The sequence below is a fragment of the Magnolia sinica genome, chromosome 16 (assembly GCF_029962835.1).
Source record: "Magnolia sinica isolate HGM2019 chromosome 16, MsV1, whole genome shotgun sequence".
Lineage (NCBI taxonomy): Eukaryota > Viridiplantae > Streptophyta > Magnoliopsida > Magnoliales > Magnoliaceae > Magnolia > Magnolia sinica.
In genome coordinates this window covers 73,797,747-73,813,865 of record NC_080588.1, presented here as the reverse complement: position 1 = coordinate 73,813,865, position 16,119 = coordinate 73,797,747, and the positions used below count along the sequence as shown (strand labels likewise).

The window sequence follows — 16,119 nt, the reverse complement described above, 5'->3', positions numbered from 1 at the left end:
TGTGATGTATTCATGGCCTATGGGCAAGGCCCATTGGGATAGGTATTAGGCCCACGATGCATGACCCATTTGATGTATTCGAGACCCATGTGTAGGGCCCATATGTTATGTATTTGAGGCCCATGAGCAAGGCCCACCTGTTATGTATAATTGACCCTTGAGTAAGGCCTATTGTGTTGTATATTAGGCCTTTGTGTAAGGCCATGGGCCCATTATATGTTTGGGCTCTGTGTGAGCTATTCCTTGGGGGCAATGTTGGTTAAATGTCCACATTGTCGGAGCCGATTGTTGATGTCAGTTATCGATATCGATTATGAGTACATGATAGTATAACATCATGATACATACTCATACGCATCATCTGCATGCTTGTTATGAGATGTGGTTGATTATTACATATGTCGTTGAACATGTTGTTATGAGACTCCCTAATAAGCGAAGGTTATCTCACATGAGCGCACGGTATGCGCAGGATTGATGCATAACTGGTTCGTATGACTCATGCATCTTGCATTATAATTATTGTATGCCTTAGCAACATCAGGGTCGTAGCCTCCACAAGCATATCGTGAATGGTCATATGGGATACCGAAAATTTATTCTAGCATCGGGCTACCATAGATGACCCTGAGTGAAAATTCTTAAACCCTCTTGGTACCAAAGGACGCCCCAACGTCGAGATCAAGTGGATACATGAGCGTCCGAGTGTCCAATACGGAGGTTGCGTATCCCACTATGTCATTGTCAGTTGGGAGGGGGTGTGGCTTTACCCGCCCAAGGGTAGGGGACATAGCTAGGCTGAGTTTGACCAGCTGGTGAATGGGTCCGCTATCGACGTGCCGGATAGGTATTGACAGACTATTGGCGAGCGGATAGTGAGGTTTTTTACGCTCACTTGGACTGTGCCGCTGGGAGAAGGGCAGTACCATTTGGAGTGTTCTAAACCCCGGTGATGATCCCAGAGAGGAATCGTACTGATATGTGAACTTGTTAAGTAGGAGTTGCATACTCATTCATTCATTCATTCACTATCCACTTGGGATGGTAGTGCGCAACTATTTGTTACGTGTACCTTCGCAATGGCCAAGATTTTGGTTGGGGCGCGCGACTAACTTGAGATTAGGAGTTTACCACATCGAGTCTGACTATCCAAATTTAGGTATGAGACTAGTTTGGATAGAAGTCCCTTGTGATGGACCCCATAGCCTGCGATACTATGTACTATCATCCCGACTTCACACTCCAGCATGGCTATTCCATTCGCTCCGCATATTGTATTACATCCGCGGTATATGACATTTTAGGTTACTGTGTTTTTGCATTTATATGGTCTAGATAAAGCTAACGCTATTTGTGAACTCATCAGGAATTGCATATTGCATCGCATCCTCGACATCTGATATTTGACTCTTTATGACTCCTCATTTGCATAGCTGTTCTATATTGCGTATTCTGATATTGATTGACTCATGGACTTGTCCATATTTCCGCTTACTCCGTTATCGTATGATTTATGATCTTGTCAGTATTTCTATTTACTTTGATAATTTCTGCTATTGTCAGTATTTATGCTCACTCTAATTATTCATGATCTTGTCAGTATTTCTGCTCTATTCCGATATTGTACAATTTATGGATTATCAGTATTTTCGGTATTGTATAATGATGGTATTGTATTGAATACTTGACACTTACCTTGTGCACACACTTTCACCACCCTTTAAGCTTTCCATATGCTTATGCACGATAGATGCATGCAGGTGATGTTAGGTTGCAGCAGTGTTGAGCTTGGAGTATGCAGCGTTCTTCTGAAGCTTGATTCTTATGTATTTCCCTTTTAGTATTGTACTCAAATGATTATATTAGTGGATACGTGATGATGATGTTGCCTTTACGTTTTGGGTATACTTATGGTTATACTTCTTATGAGACAAATGCATGTTGAAAAATCCTCATTGTAAAAATCTCAGGATCAGAACCGGGCATATGGACGCTGGGAGCCGAGAATGGGGTACTACGGAGGTTATCGGCACCGGGTTCGATGATCGGGATTCCTATGAATCTGATTTTCGGGTTTGGGGCATGACACTGCAAGACCCAAAACCAGTAGAATCGCTAACTTTGCATTACCTAAAAGCCTAGGAGAAATCTCAAAACCCAGTTGCTCTCGGGAGTACATTGAAACTCCGTATCGGACTTGGACCCTGCGTCGAAAGTTCGATTAACGCGAAACTATACAATTATGACCGCCTTACTGGGCTTGACAATTATCTTGGAAATCAAGTCCCAATAGTATCCAGAAATGTACAACTTGAGCCCAGAGCGAAGTGTGTGAGAAACGTAAATATTTTTAAAAAATGAATTCGAACTTAAGTAAATTGGGTCGTTCACTTGCAGGCCAAATTTAAAGTTTCAGACCATCAGATTCTGACCCAACTACACCCTTGGATCAGAAAAATTTTCCTACACATGTCAGTGCACTTGTGGCCCTGATCGAGTGACAATAGCCATTGAACTGAAACTAGTTCTCCGCGGTCGATCCACGAATCTGATTGGACCGAAATCTTAACCGGACATAGATCCATTGCTAGGAAACTGTCACCGAACTGTATGTAGGAAATGGACCTCCAGATGAGCTCCGTTGGCCCGAAACAGTCACTCTTTTGCTATAACCTAAATATACCATGGCCTTGGGGTCATTGACATCAGTTGTGGGCCTATATAAGGGCCTTAACCCACCCCTCTCTCATTCCATACGAAATTTTAAACCCTAGGAGAGAGAAGAGAGAAAAGAGAAGGAAAGAGTGAGGAGAAGAGAGAGAGAGAGTGAGAGATAATTGCCGGGATTCGATCTCACCGCTTCTCGTGCCGAATCATCATACTTGTATCGCTATATCGGCAATTTCGACTTCATTTTTGGGTAAGAAATCCTAACCCTAATATGTTTTAGGAATCCAAATAGGAGGATCGGTGAAATAGCTAACCTATTTCATGATTTAGGTAGCCGTTGTGCCGTTGACAAAGACGTAGTGTTCGAACTGAGTTCGATACGAGTTTACCGACGAAAGGTGCGGACTATAAACGTTTATGTTATGGTTTTCAAGGCTTTCAATGTCAGTTAATAATTTATGACTGACTTGATTGCTATCACATATGCTTAGATGCGATGTTTTCCACGTATTACATATATATATATATATATATATATATATATATATGAGCTATGTTAAAATTAATACATTACATGTGTTTGTTGAAATGTTTGTATAAATATGGAATTATGATTTGTGCTTGCTATGATTGTCGTTTGGGAATACATGATTGTTGTATGTGTGGCAATTCCCTTGTGAAAGGATTTGCTATAATATATGTTATAACTAATTTATTGCATGTATGTTGATATGCGTAGTCTAAGTGTTTGATAAAATGCCCGAATGAGAAAATGCTTGTCGAAATGTATCTAATGAGAGTGTTGAGATAAGACTCTCAATTACCTTATCTATAGCTACAGTTTCCTTCATGTAACCTAACTTACTACTACGTGATTTATGGATGAAATGACTATGTATAATAACATTTGCACTATGTGTTTGTTGAAATGCTCAAGTGAAATTTATGTTTAATTTGGTTGTCACATGCTGCTTGGACTATCACATTTGAATACCTATTGTGTTTGAGTATGATTGGGACTAGTACGTAGTTTAAGCAATAGGTAACGGCTTACGATCAGTGGCCGAACTAGTTTCACCACGACGGATACGTTCGATGAATCCGAGTCGTACGCTGATTATCGATAGTGGTTAAGCCACGAGGAGTGCATATGTGCTCCATGTCGATTAATTTAATGGGCACTCGTACCAGTCGAGCTTGTCAAGTAACCCGATTGGCTTAATATATGTTCACCATGTATGGACGCTACTGTTTGAATCTAAGGTACCACTTACCATTAAAAAACCCGTTTAACCTTGATATCACGATCCATTAAGACTCATGAGCCGGGCTTGGTGGTGTATGGAACACCGTGGTCGAGCTATTGGCTTACGCTGGGGTGATAAGCCTCCCCGTAGTGACCAGTGAGCAACCCAAACTCATGAGCCGAATATGGTGGTGTATGGGACACCGTATTCGAACTGTCGACCTATGCTAAGGTGACGAGCCCTCCCATAGTGACTTCGAGTGTAAATTAAGCCTACGCTGAGGTGACGAGCCTCCCATAGCGACCTATAGTGTAAACTCGCGAACTTGCCTATCGTATGTGATTAACTGGGATGGACGACCCTAGATGGATAATTGTTTGAGTAAATGATATAAATGGTAATACCTTAGCTTCCCAAACCTACTGTATGAATATGTCTAATTAAGAACTTAGCTAATCACGCACATGCACCGCATTGCATGTGCCTTTGGCGTTGGAGTTGAGCACAGCGGGAGTGTTGCATGCGCGACTGTGAGATGATATCACAGGGGGAGTGTAGACGAGGGAGTGCAGCCCATCATTGCATTAACTGGAGTACTTATGAATGCTTGTTGTATTGCTTTATCATTACTGCTTGACTGAATTGATGACATGTTAACCTTTGCCTTATAGCTCCAGTGAGTTGATTACTCGCTCCTACTCTGGGACGGTGTTTTAAAACACCAACCAAACTCTGTTGTAGTTTCAGGTGATGTCGAGACTTACGAGGCGGAGCTTGACTTCTATGAGGACGAGGAAGAGTTCTCCTACCTGTAAATCTCTGGCGGGTTTATGTAGACCTGGAGTTGCATCACCGAGGCTACATGAATATGGATTAGATGACATTACACTTTATCATTTTGTAAATTTTAAAATTATATATGTAATTATTTAACCTGGTGACATTCATACTCTGAGGACTTACAATCACTTATATGCTTTATATATTTATCACAGTCTTCCGCTTACGTAATTTAATTGTCTCTGGAGTATGATATGCTGATTTGGTACAATCCTACTCATGTTTAATGCATTAATACAGACAACATTTAATCATCATTATCTATTTGCATAAGTGATGCGTTGGAACTTGGGAGTTGAGCTTTTGCTTGACCCCTCGATTTTCAGGGCGTTACAATTTTGGAGTGGATTTTATATGGACACTGATTGCTTATGATATTGCATCGTAAGTAGTTCTTCTGTTCATAAGCTAAATTCATAAGCTACATGGGCCCATTGCAATGTTTTGTGAAATCCACCCTATCCATCCATGATGTGACAAAATAGATGAACAGGGCAGATTCCATAGATGGCTGAGCTTTCTTTTGTATAAACATCACATTGGGGCCCATACGAGCCACCAACCCAATTTGTAGTATGGGTGTTTGAGACGGTCGAGACTTAGATTGCACATGTACCATAAAATGAAGTATTTGTGTGCCATTGGAAGAATCTTCGTGGGCCCGACCATGATGTTAGTGTTTTTTTCCATGACCCCCGTTCAATTTTATGGATCAATTTAGTGCATGAGTATAAAATTTGAGGCAGATCCAAATCCGAGCTGGAGCACACCATCAGAAACAATAGTGATTAGATGCATGTTGTTAAAAACTTCTTAAAGGTTACAAAAGTATTGGACTTGGTCACATTGCAACTAAACATTATATTGGGCCTTATGAGTGTTTTAATGGTGGGCATTCAATTACTACCCTTCACGTGCCTTATGACATATTTTAATGGTAAGCATTCAATTACTACTTTTCATGTGGTGTGGTCTACCTGATATTTGGGTTCGCCTCATTTTTTGGCTTATGACATAATATGATTGGATGCCTGTCATTAAAAAATAATAATTGGATGCTCGTCATTAAAATCTTCTTAAAGGCTACAAAATTATTGGATTTGGTTGTATTGCAAATAAACATTACATTGTGTCTTATGAATGTTTTAATGGCGGGCATTCAATTACTACCCTCCACATGCCTTATGATATATTTTAATGGTGAGCATTCAATTACTACTTTTCACGTGGTGTAGTCTACTTGAGATATGGGTTAGCCTTATTTTTTATTTTTTTGGCTCATGGCCTAATATGATTAGATGCCTGTTAAAAAATAGTAATTGGATGCCCGTCGTTGAAAACTTCTTAAAGGCTACAAAAGTATTGGATTTGGTCGTATTGCAACTGAACATTGCATTGGGTCCCATGAATGTTTTAATGGTGGGAATTCAATTACTACCCTCCACGTGCCCCATGATAAATTTTAAATAAATTTTAATGGTGAGCATTCAATTACTATTCATGTGGTGTAGTCTTCTTGAGATTTGGGTAGCCTCATTTTTTAGCTCATGGCCTAATATGAGTTGGCAAAGTGGATGGACGACATTGATTAAATTCGTCCATCATGGTGAGGCCCATAGAGAGTTTTTAGTAGCACATGATACCAATATTGGTGTTATGTGATATTAACATAATTTAAGTTTTGCAAAATGACCACTACTTTGTTACAACCCCAGATCCTACATTGTAGGTGGGACATGATCATGAGGTCTCAGTGGATGCATACTTTATATATTTACATTGTCCAACATGTTTCTTTTTTAACTCATTTTCTAAAATAGGCAAAAAAGAAGAAAAGAATATCCAAATCTCAAGTTGACCACCCCATGAGAAACAACACTGGTTGACAACTAAGGCCAGGTGGATTAGAAGGGATTGAATGGTATTAGGGTGGATGGCATGGATTTCAAGGTAATGATGGTGTTGTCAGTGGATTTTCTTAAGATCCATGGGATTGCTATATTGAGTCTGTTTGGCAGGCCCGGCCAGTCCGGGATTAAACCTTCCCATCCCTTCCAATCCCTCGAACCAAACACGTTACAGGCAAATTTGAACGGATTAAGGTGGATTGGATAGGATTTAAAGGTAACGATGGTGTTGTCAGTGGATTGTCTTAAGATCCATGGGATTGCTATATCCTGGGTTTAGATCACCCATTCTGTTTGGTACGCCCAGCCAATCCTGAGATTTAACTTCCAATCCCTTCCCATACCTTCCAATCCCTTCCAATTCGGCCGGCTAAACGGGCCCTAAAAGCATTTTGTGGCTTGCAGAGGTTCTGGAGTAAGCTAACATGTGTTTTTACCTTTTTCAAGTTTGGGTGACCTTATAAACAACATAATGGTAGCGAATAATCATTACGGTGGTCACTTGAAAGATTTCAACGAGAATCCAGATCCTTTGCTAGCCATTAAAAAAAAACAAAAGGCTTTTCCTGTTTTCAGTGCATTACAATTGGTTCATATTAAATGCAATATACGATGATGTGGCTGCAACACATTGCACCAGCAGTTCTTTTTATCTTAACAAAATCGCTCTACCAATGTTAGAAAGAAGATGTCTCATTTAAAATTCAGAAATTCCCGTTCTCTTTAAACAGACGATCCGTACTCGCGACAATGAAGGGGCGGCTTCGGTGGATCAGGTCGGATGTGGATGGATACCTGGCTGTGGGGGCCATCCTGATGTATGTGTCTTAAATCAATGCTGTCCATCCGTTTATTCATCTAATTTTAGGGCGTTAGCCAAAAAAAATAGTAGATCCACATCTCATTTAGACCACGCCACAAGAAACAGTGGTGATTGAATTCCTACCATAAAAAACCACCCGTGACCGCTGGAATGTTTATTTGCCATCCAGCCTGTTGATAAGGGCACATTGATATGGATGAACGGACTACACGGATATGATCTTAATTGAAAACGTTTGTTATCCCCCATGAAGTTTTTAATAGCAATCACAACAGTTTACTGTGGCATGGTCCGCTAGAGATTTGGATTTGCTGTAATTTTTGTTTTTGTTTTTTTTTTTTCTGTTTTTTTCATGTCTCATGCCCTATAATGAGATAATGATCAGGAGAAATGGATGAACGGCGTGATATAAGGCACGTATGTCAAAGGTAGGTCCTGCAGTCAGGGATCCACCGCAGCAGCGCCCGCAGATGAACCACGGTAGCCCCACGCAGGATCCAATGGTTCGGATCTGTGTTATGCATCTACTTACCTTTTCAACGGTGGGCGTCACTATCACTGCCGCTTCCTATGGTGTGGTCCACTTGAGACTTGGATCTACCTCGTTTTTGGGCTTGGATCCTAAAATGATATGTCAGAATTGACCGACGGTGTGGATAAAAACCTACATCACGGTCGTCCCTCAGAGTCCGTTGGAGTGGATTTTACAGAAAAAAAAGAAAAAAAGAAAAAAAAATTTACGGTGGACCCCACAAACTCGGTTGTTTACGCACTCGGGCAAATCAGGTGTTGTATTCGCTGTTCCAACATCGATCCCCCGTTCTCGACGAAAAAGAAAGAGAGGAGAAAGTAGAAGGTGACCGTACCTTTGACGCTACGCTGATCGGAGACGTGACATGGTAGTTGGAGAAGATGAATGATACCGGCGGACGGGTGGTCCACCGGTGGAACCGGGTAAGACGTTGTTGCTGGAGGGAGGGGTGAGAGTAATCAAAATCCTTTGGATTTTGCAAAACAGGTATAGAGCCAAGATTTCAAATTGGGGGCTTATGGGGGATTTTAATTCCTTTAGAGTTCAAATACCTCAAATCCACGCTGCCAAACTACCCCCCTCAAATCCCCAGAAATCCATGCCGCCAAAGGATCCCAAGAGGAATATCTTTTTTGTTATGAGAACTGACTACCTGATCGGAATTATGTTACAATCCTTCATTTTTCATGCCTTGAAAGTGTCTGTTTCTACCTCTCAAAAAAAGAAAAAAAGAAAAAAAAAAGAAAAAAAAGAAGAAGAAGAAGAAGAGAAGAGTCTGTTTCCTATTCTTTTCCCTTGAAATAAAATGCTGGTAAAAATGTGTTGGAGGTGAAGTTACCATACAGCTGGTTGTTGCTGACCAGTGTTCTTTCGTCGTAAATCTCTTCTATGACTTTTTTATTATTATTATTTTTTTTTGTGCCCATTTATCTGTATGGCTGGATATTAGTTGGAACCCAGGTGACGTTTGCACTCATTAAGATAATTCCAGCTTTTACATGAATATCCAGATCTATCGATCAGTACAACTTGTTATCTTCACTTTAACATTGGAAATTGGAAATTAACAAGCCTGACAATCCTACCCCTTGGACCCAAAGTTTTTTAAGCTATGAAATCATCATACACTAATTGGGGTTGGCTAGATGAATCATTTTCCACCATTCTACTCTATCAAGGGCTATAGCTTCAGTTAGACCACAGGTCATCAAGTTTCTTACTACCTCCATCTATGTCCTTTTGGGCCTTCCCCTTGCTCTTTCAGAGCCTTCAGCTTTTACCAACTCACCCCTTATAACTGGTGCAGTTCTTGGTCTCCATTGCACATGACTGAACCATCTAAGTGCACTTTTCCTCATCTCATTACCTATTAGTGCTTCTCCTAAGTTTCCTCGACTGCATTCAGTTCTAATTTTATCTTTCCTTGTCTTGCCACTCATCCATCTCAACATCCTCATTTCAGCTATACTCATCCTCTACTTATCCTCATCTTATTACCTATTGGTGCTTCAGTGCTTCTCCTAAGTTTCCTCGACTGCATTCATTTCTAATTTTATCATTCCTTGTCTTGCCATTCATACATCTCAACATCCTCATTTCAGCTACACTCATCCTCTACTTATCCTCATCTTATTACCTATTGGTGCTTCAGTGCTTCTCCTAAGTTTCCTCGACTGCATTCATTTCTAATTTTATCATTCCTTGTCTTGCCATTCATACATCTCAACATCCTCATTTCAGCTACACTCATCCTCTTAACATGTTGTTTGTTATGCCCAACATTTCCCCATAAGGCATGGCTGTCCTTATAGCTATCCTATAAAATAAAATTTCCTTTTTGAGCAGTACTAGATGATCGCATAGTACTCCAGAGGAATATCTCCGTTTCTTCTACCCTGCTTGAATTCTATGGGCAACATGCTTCTCAATCTTTCCACTCTCATGAATTCTCAACACAAGAGTTCAAAAATGGCCATTTTGGGTAACTTCTTGGTCAGCAACATTAACTAATTCCTTGTTCCCACTTCTATTGTTAGTAAATTGCACTCCATATACTTTGTTTTAGTTCGACTAATTTTAAGTCTTTTAGATTTCAAAGCAACCATCCATAAATTCAGCTTTGTGTTTACGCCCTCCCTTGTCTTGTGAATCAAACCTATGTCATCTGCAAACAATATACACCATGGGATCTCTTCCTGCAAATGCCTCGTTAACTCATCCATAACCAATGCGAAAGGAAAGAAAGAAAAGAAGAAAAAGGAATCAGCAAAAGCAACTTCAATTGTTATCTTGTTTCATTTTATTTAAGTATAACCAAACATCTTTGTTCTTCAAAAGCAATACTGTATAATGGTTATGATTTTTAGATCAATGTGATTGTTGGGTTATGGACCATCTAAGTAGAGCCTGCCTCATGGTTATTTAAATCATGTACACACTTGCTATGTGTTTAGAAATCTGATCACTCATATTTTTTAGCGAAAAGAGTGACAAAACAATATGCTATAGCCCACAGACACAATAATTAATATAGATGTTTAACAATTTTTTTTTTTTTTTTTTTTTTCGGAAGGGTATATAGACGTTTAACCAGTGCGCAGTGCATGCCTGAGAGGCCACATGGTTCCTACATATTTTGGAAAGGTAATGGAGCTTTATTGAACAAGAAAAGAAGCAAATTATCATCAAACTAGAGGCATTGACAAGTCAATTTTGTTGACCCTTTCGTCACTCCCTCTTTAGCAAGCGAATAGGCAATATTGTTGACCTCTCTTGGAAAAGAAGCCCACTTATAGCAATCTTGGAATTGCCTCAATGATCAAGTCACCAACAAAATAGGCATTGGAAAATTTGTAGGCATATCATTGATGAAGATACCTCCTAACCCATTGAACAACACTATGTACCTTTAATTTTTCCATCCTTTAAATCCCTCTGGAAATAGATGTTCTGCAAATTGTTGCACATAGCATGAACTAAACCGGCAACAAATTCAGGTTTGTGAGTGGGGAAGCGTCCATTTCAAAATCTTTTCAAGTATAAATAGGCAGGAAATGGGAGTAGTAGATCAAAGAAAAAAAAGGTGGGGAATGGGAGCAGGAGTGAGAGTGCAGAGCGGGTGCAACACTTAGTTGGAAGGATCTTGCAACCAAGGTTCTGAACTGTGACCCTTTAACGTTGACCTTTTTCTCGATGGAATACTTTGTACATTATGGAAAGGTCCAAAAAAGATTCCCCCATCCTATACTTTCCCAAAATCCGATCTTTTTGCCATCTCCCACCTAGAGTTGTGTACTGGGTCTCATGGTTTTCCCCACAGAACCTGAAATACCATGCCTGTTTCTGTTTGCGGGTACCTTGCTTATTGAAAGACGACCCTTTCTCTATTTGCCAATCTTGAGAATCAACCCATTTCTGATTTACTTTGCTTGCAATTATTGATCTCCAAAGTGCATTCGGCTCCTCCCTGAATTTCCACCACCATTTCCAAGGAGATCCCACTTCTTCCTAATTTTACATATAACAATGCCTCCTTTGGCTTTTGAACCGTGGCCCACTCAACAAGATGAAGCTTGTGGCACTCCCCTCTTCCAACAAGATGTGTCTGCCAAAGCCTTTCTATTTTGTCGAACTTAGTTCCAACAATTTTTGCGGTATATTTGTTGCCTTTAAAAACAAAAAGAAAAAAGAAAAGAAAAGAAAAATTTTGCAGTATAAGAGATGTAATTTGGCTTGAATGACCACACTTCACTAGTACTTTGCTGATCAAGAAACATTTTGTTGCTTATTAGGTGGATCATCTTGGGGCTTTAGTTACAAGAACCTTATACTCAGTTGCTGCTTCTGCTCCTGCTCCCGCTCCCGCTCCTGAATCTTGTTCTCACTCTCGCTTCGCAGGGTTTTACATTTCTTCACATTTTGCGAGTTGTCACTCCCCTGTCCTGTATGTAAATCTTCCACCACTCTTGCTTTGTGCATGTAATGCTGGGGCTTGTTGTTTTGTAGCTGGATCTGAATAGGTAGCGTTGTTAACTTTACTGCCTTTTTTTAAATATACTTTTGAAAAAGTTTGATAGAAACATTCTGGCTGCATTTGGCTGTTGCTAGCACTGTTGCCTTGTTGTTTCCTGCATTTAATGTTTTCTTTTGTATTGAATATGTTTTCTTTGCAGCTGTAATTTTTGTTATAAGAAAACTTTCAAGGGACTCAGAGATTTATACATCGGGGAATGCGAGTTGTGGATGTTGAGTGACAACCTCCATGGATTTGAACGCCTCACCTTTGCCAGAAGAAGATGAAGACGTGAGTTTTGGAGAACATATTGAAGAAGAAACATCGGAAGAGCACATAGAGACAGCAGTAGAAACCTTGCGCAGAGTACCCCACTCTCTTTTCACCTAATTTGCTGTTTGTTTTGGAAAATGCAGTTATGGAATATCAGCTCTTTGAAACTATTCAATAGATACATTTGTTTTCCTCTTTTCTCATTTAGATATAGATATTTATCAATTTACGAGCACATTTATCTCATGTGCACTATACCATGAATTTCCCTTGGTGCCAACTTGGGTCCTTGTGTTTATTTCCTGATGCCAGGGAACTCTTGTTTTTGTGTGTGCCTCATACTCGACCATATATCAAGAAATTGGTTATCAATGGCTCTCATTTGCATGCAAGTTCTTTTTGGAGTGCACGTGTGAATGGGCTTGGGATTCTTACTGGGTGAGACTGTGTTGGCATGTGGGTATTGTCAATGTGAGGCCTGCCATGGCTAGTTAGAAGTTGATGTCCACTGGGCATTCAATCATACAACTTTTGCCCATCTACCATTTAAAGCCAACCCCAAATTTCTGGGAGAAGGCTAGCTAAGATGTTGGTTGTGGTGACGGTGATGATGATAGCAGAGACCATCATAATAAGTTTATGCTAATACCATACTGCTTAAAATTGCATGCTTTTGTTATTCTCAAGACGTATCTAAATTCTACAGGAATGCCATTTTCATTATCAGCCATCCATGTTCTTTTTTTTATTCCCCCGATGAGCAAGGCGGCAACATCTATAATTGTTGGCTCATTTTTTTTCAATGAAGGTGATTCAAGCTCGAAATAGATATTAATGTTCCTGCTTAATTGCTTATTGTTTATGTATCATGATGGTTTGATTTGTATGAAACCTGGGAGTGTTGATGGTCAATAGTCATGACTGCATGCTTGTGCGTCCCTCCCACATTCATTAGGCAATTGCCTAGGTTCATCGGTGAGAATGAGATCGCGTAGGCATTCCAGGGAGGTTGGTTGCCTAGGCAATATGTGGTAGATACTAAATTGATTTATGTGATGCCATTTTCTTTTGCCATTTCACGGCTGATGTCATATGCTTTGTGCCTTAGGAACGTGAAGAACGACGCCGCCGATTGAAAAGAGAACACACAGATGAAGGGCCTCAGAGAGATGTACAACCACATAAGACTAATTCAGTGATTTCAGAAAGGAATTTTAGATGTTATGACAGAAGCAAGCTGCCCCCTGGTAGGTGTCAAGGCTTTACACTATGTAGATATGGCCTCTATATTATAGAGGAATTTCATGGTCACATGGAAGTTGATAAATCTAATCTTAAATGCTCTCAGTACTTTTGATAATTTTTCGATTGAATAATTTCTAAGAATAGAATAGATCATTGAATAAGATGCATGTAATTTTTTCATCTCTCTCTCTCTCTCTCTCTTTTGTTGGTGACAAACTTACGCTTTTACTTAAAGAATGCTTACCATTACTTTTATACTTGTTTGGTTCTTGTGGCTGAAACTCTAGATTTCAGTCAAATTAATTAATTAAATTTTTTTTTAAAAAATATTGTTGATAGTCTAATAGAACTTGCAATCATGATTTGAAGCTGGGTGATGTTTGGCTTAAATCATCGTAATTGGGAGTTACCACTAACTTGATGGAAATGGTGAGTGTAGCTAGGTAGAGCTACTTATGAAAGTGACTCCAATCTTAATTGATCTAACCCAAGCTCTTGGCAAGGATCTAGTTACTCAAGGAGTTAGGCACCTCTTTGGGCTTGCTATTGCAGTCTCCACACCAAAAAAGAAAGAAGAAGGAGATTCTAGAGAATTCTAATGCATTCAATGAAAGAATGACTACAATCTATGCCAATAATTAAAAAATGAAAACGAGGACAAATGAGCATTAAGCTCTCTTATAGGTCTTCATGGCCTTGATCTTCCTCATTTGTTTGTACAACAACTTTTCTTCGATCGTTGATATTTGGCTTATTGAGACAAAGGATCCAAATTGGAATAATCCTATTGAGCCCCCCATCTCCTACACTCAAACACCATCTTCTTCTTCTTCTTCTCAATTCCTCCTCGCTCTTTCTTTCTCCAACTCTCTTTCTCTCTTCTCTCTTCTCTCACTCTCTCTCTCTCTCTCTCTCTCTCTCTCTCTCTCTCTCTCTAGCTTGGTTGTCAGCACATGAGTTGGAAGATCCAAAGGCTTTTCTAATGCAAGGGCATTTTCACACTGGGCTCGAGTGGGGTGGCCTGTGGGATGTAGGGGCACACTCGGGGTGGGTGGTCTGTGTGAGGCGGGCCCCACCTGTGTGAGGCGGGTGGCTCGTGTGAAGCAGAACCCATGTGAAGTGGGGCCCATGAGGGGGGTTCGGCCGAGGTCCTAACCGATGGGATGTGGGGCTTGGGCTATAAGATAAAGGGATTAATTCACCATGCTCTATCAGTTCGAACTTTTAGAGCAAATGGTTAATTGTTCTGCATCACTTTCCCTTGTGGAGATCATCTTTATTTATAGATAATCATTTATGGCAATTTTGTAGAATGAAAGAACATTACTGGCATTGAAAAGGGCATATATAAAGTTGGGTGGCTTATTCTCGTCCATTAGATGCAAGGGCAAGATTGTTATTGGCACTTTTGGATAAGAATAGGCAGTTAGAAAGGAATCTTGGGAAATTTCCTAGAAGTTGCCCAATTGGGGTATTTTTGGAGTTTCCTTGGTTTAGGCAATTTTTAAGAAGCTTCCTTGGATTTATTCTTCGGTTTAGGGGATTAAGAAAATGATTTTATTCACTAATTAAGGTTATGAAGGAAAAAAAGAATTAAACTAGAATTTTCTAGAAGTAGATAAGATGCACAACTTTTTTCTATAATTGTTAATTGTCAAATACCACAAATCTTCCTATCCTGGGCCCAAATGTCTTCATTTATACCAATGGAAAGTTCTTTTAATGTCTACTAAGATGGTAAAGAAGATTAAGATAATTATGACCATTGATCAAATTATAGTTAAAATTTCGTGATCACGCCCCATCTCGCTTGGGCCTAGATCTGGGCATCGAGTCGAGTTGGACTGAGTTAGGGCCGGCCCAACCTGACCTGGTTTTGAAATATACATGACCCGAACTCGATCCGACTCGGTACCGAGTCCAGCATGCTTGACTTGATTCGAGTCTGGGTCTAGCTTGGACTAACTCAGACCGAGTTGGACCCAGTCACAGGGATTGAGTCGGGTCGGGTGCGACGGGTAGTGGAAAGGAAGCTTTCTGCCATCTTATATAACAAAACCTCGTACCCTCTCTCCTCCGCAACTAGAAATTCTCGTTCCCCAAATCTGCATAGGTTGCTAACAACTCCACTTATGCTCTCCCAAATTGCAAGAAAAAACTCAATTCCAAATCTCTAATCCCATGATACGATATATTCATGATAAATTGGAAAAGGGATGAGAGATTACTCACCTGCCATATCGAAATCGTGGAGAATGAAATCGATGGCCAACTCAATTGGGGTTGACGAGACTCTGAAAGAAGAAAAAGAAATATAATGCATTAGAATCTGAGGCGTGTTTGGATGCGTATTTGATTGATTTGCGATTAGCAATGGGAAAGGAAAGTTTTTGTAAGGGTGGTTTTGTCATTGCTGAGACGTCGCGGAGCTTCACCTTCTAATTCCTTAGAGCTCGAACTACAGACTCCACCATTATGTCATACGAATCAGTTGCGACTCTGGTAGAAAAGATGACCATAAATTTAGGTACACACACACACTACCCGAACTCGAGTCAAGTCGGGTTTTG

General features: G+C 40.1%; 1 protein-coding gene across 18 annotated transcripts in view; it reads left to right on the top strand.

The window, feature by feature from the left end:
• The first annotated feature begins 8,273 nt into the window (after positions 1–8,273).
• LOC131228639 (uncharacterized) overlaps positions 8,274–16,119 on the top strand; it is a 62,862-nt gene continuing 55,016 nt past the window's right edge. For 10 of the 18 annotated variants that reach the window (XR_009163039.1, XR_009163037.1, XR_009163036.1 and 7 more), the window contains exons 1-4: positions 8,274–8,505; positions 11,811–12,038; positions 12,192–12,397; positions 13,413–13,551. Coding sequence is in view for 14 of the 18 variants with exons in the window: in XM_058224440.1 (XP_058080423.1) it covers positions 12,281–12,397; positions 13,413–13,551 (256 nt within the window). In the remaining 4 variants the exon portion in view is untranslated. Of the gene's footprint in view, positions 8,506–10,585; positions 10,663–11,810; positions 12,039–12,191; positions 12,398–13,412; positions 13,552–16,119 lie in introns of those variants that run through there. The other 8 variants (XM_058224441.1, XM_058224433.1, XM_058224438.1 and 5 more) reach the window with 7 other exon arrangements.